The sequence below is a fragment of the Vicia villosa genome, linkage group LG6 (assembly GCF_029867415.1).
Source record: "Vicia villosa cultivar HV-30 ecotype Madison, WI linkage group LG6, Vvil1.0, whole genome shotgun sequence".
NCBI classification, from domain to species: domain Eukaryota; kingdom Viridiplantae; phylum Streptophyta; class Magnoliopsida; order Fabales; family Fabaceae; genus Vicia; species Vicia villosa.
In genome coordinates this window covers 158,578,674-158,590,288 of record NC_081185.1, presented here as the reverse complement: position 1 = coordinate 158,590,288, position 11,615 = coordinate 158,578,674, and the positions used below count along the sequence as shown (strand labels likewise).

The following is an 11,615-nucleotide window of genomic DNA, read 5'->3' as shown; positions in this document are numbered from 1 at the left end:
ATTAGAAGGTGGACTAAGATTCAAAGACTTATCCTTCTCTTCTTTTGGATTAATACTGATGAAGTCGTTTAATTCTCTTAACTCTGCAGTATCGTGGGATGAATAGGAACGAAACCTTATCCAGGTGTAGTAGTCGAATATGACACCATCCAACAAAAGTCAAGCAGTAAATAATCTGGGCGATTATTATATATAAAAATAGATGATATACCTCTAAGAAACTCTTAACTATTTTTCCGCCACACTGAACTATTACATCATTAGATTGTAGCCCTGCACAATTAGCAGAAGATCTTAGAATTACCTACTCAAATAAATCATATTAAGATGTGCAAATGAGACAAGCTTTCAATTAAGTTAACCTATAATGTTTTTTTAAACAAATCCAGAATAAACATAAAAAACAAAATGTTTTTTTAAGCATCTAAAGGAGGGATATTACAAAACATTTTAACAGTAGCATTTTCCCCATCAGTCACACAAAATACTAAACCAATGCATTAAAAGCAAGAAATATGAAATTACCAAATTCACAACAAAATCTTACACAAACCAAACATTTTTTCCCAAACTTAACATATATAAGTAAGCAACAATTATGCACTCACATTATCTAATTTTTAATGTCAATCGACGTCACACCCTCCCTCCTCAGTGGAAAATCAAAACCATATTCTCTACATGTCCGACTATTGTTGCTTCAGAAGTTCCACGACCAGCTATTAAAGAAAAAGAAATAACATTAAGTACCAATAGAAAATATTATTTGAAACAAATTAAGATACAACATTTTATTGACATAATACTTACCAATTAAATTTCTCAACAGCAACTTCATTAACCACGGTCCTCAATTGTTTGAAATCATTTTGATCAATGCGGAAAACACACAATAGTAATTCATGTCCAGCCTTAGTTTTCAATACTTGGCTTAAAAAATAGAAAAACACAAACAAATGAGAATAAAAAGTCATTAAAATCATATTGCTAATACTCAAGCGAAAACGGAAAAAAACAAAATAGCTCTAATAACCAACCAACTCTAAACTTTAGACGTGCGAACAATCAAATCACCAAAATCTTATCACTATATAGAACATCGCAAATGGATTTCAAACAAAGAAAACTACAAACCAAAAAGACCAGTGACGACGAGTGAGGGGGAGGTTTTTCAAAAAGATCCATAAAAATCATGATTAGCCCGTTTTCCACAAACTAATAACAAATGGTTGCAACCCATTAAATGTTAAATAAATCTAACATTCTCCCACTTGGGCAAAATCAATTGTGTGATTTTAATTTTAAAAACAAATTTTGAAAATGACTATGTGGTTAAGAACTATTTTCTTAAACTGCGGCCGCATTTTAAGGAAATGCAGGATTCAAGGTGCAGTAACCCACCAGTAATGAATCAAGGCGATTATTTGAAAACATTAAGTACTAATAGAAAATATTATTTGAAAAAAATTAACATACAACATTATATTGACACAATACTTACCAATTAAATTTATCAACAACAACTTCATTAACCACGGTCCTCAAATGTATGAGATCATTTTGATCAACATGGAAAATAGAAAAAAGTAATTTATCTCCAGTCTTAGTTTTAAAAACATGGTTCAAAAACTAAAAAAAAAAAACACAAACAAAGGAGAATAAAAAAGTCATTAAAATCATATTGCTAATAATCGAGTACAAGCAAAAGTAAGTCATCTCCAGCCTTAGTTTTCAAAACTTTGTTTAAAAACTAAAACAAACTAAAACTAAGGTGAAAAAAATAGTCAACAAAATCATATTGCTAATACTCGAGCACAAACAGACAAAAATAAAATAGCTCTAATAACCAACCAACTCCAAACTTTAGACGTGTGAATAATAAAATCTCTAAAAGCTTATCAATATCTAGAACACGCCAAATGGATTTCAAAAAAAAGAAAATATAAATAAAAAAACAGCGACGAGTGAGGGGGAGATTTCTGGTACTTGTGAACACCTAAATTTGATTCCTAAAATTGGGTCAAATTTATGATGCTTAAGCAAACAACGAGGGGGAAGATATTAGATGCTTTATTACCAGTGTTCTCTATGTCACTCATTTATGATTGAGTTCAATGCCTAGGATGACATGATTTATGGGTATTGCATCTAACTCTAGTGTATAGGATGAGATATGAGGAATCGAGCTAACTAGGTCTAGCTCTCTATGATCCCAACAACTTAAGATGTGATAACTAGACATGCATTTTTGTGTCAAATATATATAACAAAGAGTAAATACCAATTAATACAAACTTAAAAAAAACAAAGAAAAGTTACAAGAACCACCCTAGGGTGGTCGACTCTTGCTTTATGGAAGTGTCATATGAGATTTTGTTAAAAGAAAAGCAGTGATATTTCACCATATCAATGTACAATAGACTTAAGAGCAAACAACCCACTCACAAGTAGGACTTGCTTAAGTATGATAATGGAATAAGCATAAAGTATTGTTACTAATCAAGTGTAAAACTAAAAATCAAGAACAACAAGTGCCTTGAACAATCATTGATAAGAATAAATACCCGTACATAACCCAATTAAAAAAACTAAATTTTAAAAATCATTAGAGCAAAGAAACTCACGGTAGAGTCGAATGGAATGCCTAAACTATTGTCTCCAAAAATATTCCAATCCACTTGATCAAGATATAATAGGACATATAGAAAAATAATATCTTAAAATATCTTTGACAACCCTATAAAAATAGATGATATACCTCCAAGAAACTCTGAACCGCTTTTCCGCCACACCAAACTATTACATCGTTGGACCGTAGCCTAGCAAGATCAGCAGAAGAGCCTAAAATTACATATTCACAACTAAAATCATATTAAGATGTGGAAATGAGACAAATATTCAATAAGAAATGAAAACGGTAATGAGACAAATATTCAAACAAATCCAAAACAATCATAAAAACAAAATGTTTTTTAAGCAGCTAAGTTGAATGAGGGTTGTACCGTATACCTTCTCAATCACAACCCCATTGCAAATACTCGGAAAATTTTGAATGATTTTCTCTATGATAGATAAATAAGTTGCGTAAAGGTTTGTTGCCTCAAATCCCAGAGAAGGTCGTCGAAATTCCCTATTGTGAATCATGAAACAAAATTTAAATAAGAATACCCAAAAATTCAAAAAAAAAAGTCCAACCAAAATGAAATGGGGAAAGGGATAATTCATGATTTGTAAGTAAAACAAAGACATATATGTTTTGTAATTCTCCCAGCAATGGAGAGCTATGTTTATTGGAAGAAAGGGTGTAGGAGAACTGTTTTAGAAATAAATTCTGATGCCAATAACTTATCCGAAGATATTAATAATGGGACCACCCTCGTAGCGCTACAGAAAAAGAAAATAAAGATACAATGGATGAGCTATCATAGTCAAAAGAGTCTGACAACAGTTCGGAAAACGAATAGAAATTACTTTTGTGATATTGCAAGTCCCCATGAAGATCTCCTTAAAGTCAAGATTACAGCGGGCAAGACTGGAAAGGAACAAACAAGAGTTAATAGTAAGGGAACTATGCCAAAATAAAGTAATAAATTACCCAGAGATGACATATTTTAAGCTACAATGAGAACGATTCTAACTATGAAACTAACATGAATTCACCGGGAGCAGACATAAGATGAAATTATTTGCAACGACGTCCCACATAAACTATGGTGTCACCCGGAACAATATTAGAAGGTGGACTAAGATTCAAAGACTTATCCTTCTCTTCTTTTGGATTAATACTGATGAAGTCGTTTAATTCTCTTAACTCTGCAGTATCGTGGGATGAATAGGAACGAAACCTTATCCAGGTGTAGTAGTCGAATATGACACCATCCAACAAAAGTCAAGCAGTAAATAATCTGGGCGATTATTATATATAAAAATAGATGATATACCTCTAAGAAACTCTTAACTATTTTTCCGCCACACTGAACTATTACATCATTAGATTGTAGCCCTGCACAATTAGCAGAAGATCTTAGAATTACCTACTCAAATAAATCATATTAAGATGTGCAAATGAGACAAGCTTTCAATTAAGTTAACCTATAATGTTTTTTTAAACAAATCCAGAATAAACATAAAAAACAAAATGTTTTTTTAAGCATCTAAAGGAGGGATATTACAAAACATTTTAACAGTAGCATTTTCCCCATCAGTCACACAAAATACTAAACCAATGCATTAAAAGCAAGAAATATGAAATTACCAAATTCACAACAAAATCTTACACAAACCAAACATTTTTTCCCAAACTTAACATATATAAGTAAGCAACAATTATGCACTCACATTATCTAATTTTTAATGTCAATCGACGTCACACCCTCCCTCCTCAGTGGAAAATCAAAACCATATTCTCTACATGTCCGACTATTGTTGCTTCAGAAGTTCCACGACCAGCTATTAAAGAAAAAGAAATAACATTAAGTACCAATAGAAAATATTATTTGAAACAAATTAAGATACAACATTTTATTGACATAATACTTACCAATTAAATTTCTCAACAGCAACTTCATTAACCACGGTCCTCAATTGTTTGAAATCATTTTGATCAATGCGGAAAACACACAATAGTAATTCATGTCCAGCCTTAGTTTTCAATACTTGGCTTAAAAAATAGAAAAACACAAACAAATGAGAATAAAAAGTCATTAAAATCATATTGCTAATACTCAAGCGAAAACGGAAAAAAACAAAATAGCTCTAATAACCAACCAACTCTAAACTTTAGACGTGCGAACAATCAAATCACCAAAATCTTATCACTATATAGAACATCGCAAATGGATTTCAAACAAAGAAAACTACAAACCAAAAAGACCAGTGACGACGAGTGAGGGGGAGGTTTTTCAAAAAGATCCATAAAAATCATGATTAGCCCGTTTTCCACAAACTAATAACAAATGGTTGTAACCCATTAAATGTTAAATAAATCTAACATTCTCCCACTTGGGCAAAATCAATTGTGTGATTTTAATTTTAAAAACAAATTTTGAAAATGACTATGTGGTTAAGAACTATTTTCTTAAACTGCGGCCGCATTTTAAGGAAATGCAGGATTCAAGGTGCAGTAACCCACCAGTAATGAATCAAGGCGATTATTTGAAAACATTAAGTACTAATAGAAAATATTATTTGAAAAAAATTAACATACAACATTATATTGACACAATACTTACCAATTAAATTTATCAACAACAACTTCATTAACCACGGTCCTCAAATGTATGAGATCATTTTGATCAACATGGAAAATAGAAAAAAGTAATTTATCTCCAGTCTTAGTTTTAAAAACATGGTTCAAAAACTAAAAAAAAAAAACACAAACAAAGGAGAATAAAAAAGTCATTAAAATCATATTGCTAATAATCGAGTACAAGCAAAAGTAAGTCATCTCCAGCCTTAGTTTTCAAAACTTTGTTTAAAAACTAAAACAAACTAAAACTAAGGTGAAAAAAATAGTCAACAAAATCATATTGCTAATACTCGAGCACAAACAGACAAAAATAAAATAGCTCTAATAACCAACCAACTCCAAACTTTAGACGTGTGAATAATAAAATCTCTAAAAGCTTATCAATATCTAGAACACGCCAAATGGATTTCAAAAAAAAGAAAATATAAATAAAAAAAACAGCGACGAGTGAGGGGGAGATTTCTGGTACTTGTGAACACCTAAATTTGATTCCTAAAATTGGGTCAAATTTATGATGCTTAAGCAAACAACGAGGGGGAAGATATTAGATGCTTTATTACCAGTGTTCTCTATGTCACTCATTTATGATTGAGTTCAATGCCTAGGATGACATGATTTATGGGTATTGCATCTAACTCTAGTGTATAGGATGAGATATGAGGAATCGAGCTAACTAGGTCTAGCTCTCTATGATCCCAACAACTTAAGATGTGATAACTAGACATGCATTTTTGTGTCAAATATATATAACAAAGAGTAAATACCAATTAATACAAACTTAAAAAAAACAAAGAAAAGTTACAAGAACCACCCTAGGGTGGTCGACTCTTGCTTTATGGAAGTGTCATATGAGATTTTGTTAAAAGAAAAGCAGTGATATTTCACCATATCAATGTACAATAGACTTAAGAGCAAACAACCCACTCACAAGTAGGACTTGCTTAAGTATGATAATGGAATAAGCATAAAGTATTGTTACTAATCAAGTGTAAAACTAAAAATCAAGAACAACAAGTGCCTTGAACAATCATTGATAAGAATAAATACCCGTACATAACCCAATTAAAAAAACTAAATTTTAAAAATCATTAGAGCAAAGAAACTCACGGTAGAGTCGAATGGAATGCCTAAACTATTGTCTCCAAAAATATTCCAATCCACTTGATCAAGATATAATAGGACATATAGAAAAATAATATCTTAAAATATCTTTGACAACCCTATAAAAATAGATGATATACCTCCAAGAAACTCTGAACCGCTTTTCCGCCACACCAAACTATTACATCGTTGGACCGTAGCCTAGCAAGATCAGCAGAAGAGCCTAAAATTACATATTCACAACTAAAATCATATTAAGATGTGGAAATGAGACAAATATTCAATAAGAAATGAAAACGGTAATGAGACAAATATTCAAACAAATCCAAAACAATCATAAAAACAAAATGTTTTTTAAGCAGCTAAGTTGAATGAGGGTTGTACCGTATACCTTCTCAATCACAACCCCATTGCAAATACTCGGAAAATTTTGAATGATTTTCTCTATGATAGATAAATAAGTTGCGTAAAGGTTTGTTGCCTCAAATCCCAGAGAAGGTCGTCGAAATTCCCTATTGTGAATCATGAAACAAAATTTAAATAAGAATACCCAAAAATTCAAAAAAAAAAAGTCCAACCAAAATGAAATGGGGAAAGGGATAATTCATGATTTGTAAGTAAAACAAAGACATATATGTTTTGTAATTCTCCCAGCAATGGAGAGCTATGTTTATTGGAAGAAAGGGTGTAGGAGAACTGTTTTAGAAATAAATTCTGATGCCAATAACTTATCCGAAGATATTAATAATGGGACCACCCTCGTAGCGCTACAGAAAAAGAAAATAAAGATACAATGGATGAGCTATCATAGTCAAAAGAGTCTGACAACAGTTCGGAAAACGAATAGAAATTACTTTTGTGATATTGCAAGTCCCCATGAAGATCTCCTTAAAGTCAAGATTACAGCGGGCAAGACTGGAAAGGAACAAACAAGAGTTAATAGTAAGGGAACTATGCCAAAATAAAGTAATAAATTACCCAGAGATGACATATTTTAAGCTACAATGAGAACGATTCTAACTATGAAACTAACATGAATTCACCGGGAGCAGACATAAGATGAAATTATTTGCAACGACGTCCCACATAAACTATGGTGTCACCCGGAACAATATTAGAAGGTGGACTAAGATTCAAAGACTTATCCTTCTCTTCTTTTGGATTAATACTGATGAAGTCGTTTAATTCTCTTAACTCTGCAGTATCGTGGGATGAATAGGAACGAAACCTTATCCAGGTGTAGTAGTCGAATATGACACCATCCAACAAAAGTCAAGCAGTAAATAATCTGGGCGATTATTATATATAAAAATAGATGATATACCTCTAAGAAACTCTTAACTATTTTTCCGCCACACTGAACTATTACATCATTAGATTGTAGCCCTGCACAATTAGCAGAAGATCTTAGAATTACCTACTCAAATAAATCATATTAAGATGTGCAAATGAGACAAGCTTTCAATTAAGTTAACCTATAATGTTTTTTTAAACAAATCCAGAATAAACATAAAAAACAAAATGTTTTTTTAAGCATCTAAAGGAGGGATATTACAAAACATTTTAACAGTAGCATTTTCCCCATCAGTCACACAAAATACTAAACCAATGCATTAAAAGCAAGAAATATGAAATTACCAAATTCACAACAAAATCTTACACAAACCAAACATTTTTTCCCAAACTTAACATATATAAGTAAGCAACAATTATGCACTCACATTATCTAATTTTTAATGTCAATCGACGTCACACCCTCCCTCCTCAGTGGAAAATCAAAACCATATTCTCTACATGTCCGACTATTGTTGCTTCAGAAGTTCCACGACCAGCTATTAAAGAAAAAGAAATAACATTAAGTACCAATAGAAAATATTATTTGAAACAAATTAAGATACAACATTTTATTGACATAATACTTACCAATTAAATTTCTCAACAGCAACTTCATTAACCACGGTCCTCAATTGTTTGAAATCATTTTGATCAATGCGGAAAACACACAATAGTAATTCATGTCCAGCCTTAGTTTTCAATACTTGGCTTAAAAAATAGAAAAACACAAACAAATGAGAATAAAAAGTCATTAAAATCATATTGCTAATACTCAAGCGAAAACGGAAAAAAACAAAATAGCTCTAATAACCAACCAACTCTAAACTTTAGACGTGCGAACAATCAAATCACCAAGATCTTATCACTATATAGAACATCGCAAATGGATTTCAAACAAAGAAAACTACAAACCAAAAAGACCAGTGACGACGAGTGAGGGGGAGGTTTTTCAAAAAGATCCATAAAAATCATGATTAGCCCGTTTTCCACAAACTAATAACAAATGGTTGTAACCCATTAAATGTTAAATAAATCGAACATTCTCCCACTTGGGCAAAATCAATTGTGTGATTTTAATTTTAAAAACAAATTTTGAAAATGACTATGTGGTTAAGAACTATTTTCTTAAACTGCGGCCGCATTTTAAGGAAATGCAGGATTCAAGGTGCAGTAACCCACCAGTAATGAATCAAGGCGATTATTTGAAAACATTAAGTACTAATAGAAAATATTATTTGAGAAAAATTAACATACAACATTATATTGACACAATACTTACCAATTAAATTTATCAACAACAACTTCATTAACCACGGTCCTCAAATGTATGAGATCATTTTGATCAACATGGAAAATAGAAAAAAGTAATTTATCTCCAGTCTTAGTTTTAAAAACATGGTTCAAAAACTAAAAAAAAAAAACACAAACAAAGGAGAATAAAAAAGTCATTAAAATCATATTGCTAATAATCGAGTACAAGCAAAAGTAAGTCATCTCCAGCCTTAGTTTTCAAAACTTTGTTTAAAAACTAAAACAAACTAAAACTAAGGTGAAAAAAATAGTCAACAAAATCATATTGCTAATACTCGAGCACAAACAGACAAAAATAAAATAGCTCTAATAACCAACCAACTCCAAACTTTAGACGTGTGAATAATAAAATCTCTAAAAGCTTATCAATATCTAGAACACGCCAAATGGATTTCAAAAAAAAGAAAATATAAATAAAAAAAACAGCGACGAGTGAGGGGGAGATTTCTGGTACTTGTGAACACCTAAATTTGATTCCTAAAATTGGGTCAAATTTATGATGCTTAAGCAAACAACGAGGGGGAAGATATTAGATGCTTTATTACCAGTGTTCTCTATGTCACTCATTTATGATTGAGTTCAATGCCTAGGATGACATGATTTATGGGTATTGCATCTAACTCTAGTGTATAGGATGAGATATGAGGAATCGAGCTAACTAGGTCTAGCTCTCTATGATCCCAACAACTTAAGATGTGATAACTAGACATGCATTTTTGTGTCAAATATATATAACAAAGAGTAAATACCAATTAATACAAACTTAAAAAAAACAAAGAAAAGTTACAAGAACCACCCTAGGGTGGTCGACTCTTGCTTTATGGAAGTGTCATATGAGATTTTGTTAAAAGAAAAGCAGTGATATTTCACCATATCAATGTACAATAGACTTAAGAGCAAACAACCCACTCACAAGTAGGACTTGCTTAAGTATGATAATGGAATAAGCATAAAGTATTGTTACTAATCAAGTGTAAAACTAAAAATCAAGAACAACAAGTGCCTTGAACAATCATTGATAAGAATAAATACCCGTACATAACCCAATTAAAAAAACTAAATTTTAAAAATCATTAGAGCAAAGAAACTCACGGTAGAGTCGAATGGAATGCCTAAACTATTGTCTCCAAAAATATTCCAATCCACCTGATCAAGATATAATAGGACATATAGAAAAATAATATCTTAAAATATCTTTGACAACCATATAAAAATAGATGATATACCTCCAAGAAACTCTGAACCGCTTTTCCGCCACACCAAACTATTACATCGTTGGACCGTAGCCTAGCAAGATCAGCAGAAGAGCCTAAAATTACATATTCACAACTAAAATCATATTAAGATGTGGAAATGAGACAAATATTCAATAAGAAATGAAAACGGTAATGAGACAAATATTCAAACAAATCCAAAACAATCATAAAAACAAAATGTTTTTTAAGCAGCTAAGTTGAATGAGGGTTGTACCGTATACCTTCTCAATCACAACCCCATTGCAAATACTCGGAAAATTTTGAATGATTTTCTCTATGATAGATAAATAAGTTGCGTAAAGGTTTGTTGCCTCAAATCCCAGAGAAGGTCGTCGAAATTCCCTATTGTGAATCATGAAACAAAATTTAAATAAGAATACCCAAAAATTCAAAAAAAAAAAGTCCAACCAAAATGAAATGGGGAAAGGGATAATTCATGATTTGTAAGTAAAACAAAGACATATATGTTTTGTAATTCTCCCAGCAATGGAGAGCTATGTTTATTGGAAGAAAGGGTGTAGGAGAACTGTTTTAGAAATAAATTCTGATGCCAATAACTTATCCGAAGATATTAATAATGGGACCACCCTCGTAGCGCTACAGAAAAAGAAAATAAAGATACAATGGATGAGCTATCATAGTCAAAAGAGTCTGACAACAGTTCGGAAAACGAATAGAAATTACTTTTGTGATATTGCAAGTCCCCATGAAGATCTCCTTAAAGTCAAGATTACAGCGGGCAAGACTGGAAAGGAACAAACAAGAGTTAATAGTAAGGGAACTATGCCAAAATAAAGTAATAAATTACCCAGAGATGACATATTTTAAGCTACAATGAGAACGATTCTAACTATGAAACTAACATGAATTCACCGGGAGCAGACATAAGATGAAATTATTTGCAACGACGTCCCACATAAACTATGGTGTCACCCGGAACAATATTAGAAGGTGGACTAAGATTCAAAGACTTATCCTTCTCTTCTTTTGGATTAATACTGATGAAGTCGTTTAATTCTCTTAACTCTGCAGTATCGTGGGATGAATAGGAACGAAACCTTATCCAGGTGTAGTAGTCGAATATGACACCATCCAACAAAAGTCAAGCAGTAAATAATCCGGGCGATTATTATATATAAAAATAGATGATATACCTCTAAGAAACTCTTAACTATTTTTCCGCCACACTGAACTATTACATCATTAGATTGTAGCCCTGCACAATTAGCAGAAGATCTTAGAATTACCTACTCAAATAAATCATATTAAGATGTGCAAATGAGACAAGCTTTCAATTAAGTTAACCTATAATGTTTTTTTAAACAAATCCAGAATAAACATAAAAAACAAAATGTTTTTTTAAG

The 11,615-nt window shown here is 31.6% G+C and overlaps 1 protein-coding gene and 2 long non-coding RNA genes across 3 annotated transcripts; all 3 read right to left on the bottom strand.

The window, feature by feature from the left end:
- Positions 1–2,758: 2,758 nt before the first annotated feature.
- On the bottom strand, positions 2,759–3,610 carry LOC131612955 (uncharacterized). Its single transcript, XR_009287514.1, has 3 exons — positions 3,472–3,610; positions 3,010–3,130; positions 2,759–2,819 (listed from the first exon to the last, which is right to left on the bottom strand). It is a non-coding gene; the product is annotated as an uncharacterized LOC131612955 (long non-coding RNA).
- Positions 3,611–6,489: 2,879 nt separating this feature from the next.
- Positions 6,490–7,342, bottom strand: LOC131612954 (uncharacterized). The gene is made up of 3 exons (XR_009287513.1): positions 7,204–7,342; positions 6,741–6,861; positions 6,490–6,550 (listed from the first exon to the last, which is right to left on the bottom strand). It is a non-coding gene; the product is annotated as an uncharacterized LOC131612954 (long non-coding RNA).
- A 2,787-nt stretch (positions 7,343–10,129) lies between these two features.
- Positions 10,130–11,192, bottom strand: LOC131612953 (uncharacterized). The gene is made up of 3 exons (XM_058884691.1): positions 10,936–11,192; positions 10,473–10,593; positions 10,130–10,282 (listed from the first exon to the last, which is right to left on the bottom strand). Exons 1-3 carry the CDS (start codon positions 11,070–11,072, stop codon positions 10,181–10,183), a joined length of 360 nt encoding a protein of 119 aa, XP_058740674.1. The 5' UTR covers positions 11,073–11,192; the 3' UTR covers positions 10,130–10,180.
- Positions 11,193–11,615: the final 423 nt, after the last annotated feature.

What these genes read in the sequence shown, in the direction of transcription:
- LOC131612953 (XM_058884691.1), bottom strand. Translation starts at nt 11,072, where the DNA reads ATGTCATCTCTGGGTAATTTATTACTTTATTTTGGCATAGTTCCCTTA. An exon ending in GGACTTGCAATATCACAAAA is followed by an intron (nt 10,594 to 10,935) that starts GTAATTTCTATT and finishes GATTCACAATAG; the next exon opens with GGAATTTCGACGACCTTCTC. An exon ending in ATGGGGTTGTGATTGAGAAG is followed by an intron (nt 10,283 to 10,472) that starts GTATACGGTACA and finishes TGATCTTGCTAG; the next exon opens with GCTACGGTCCAACGATGTAA.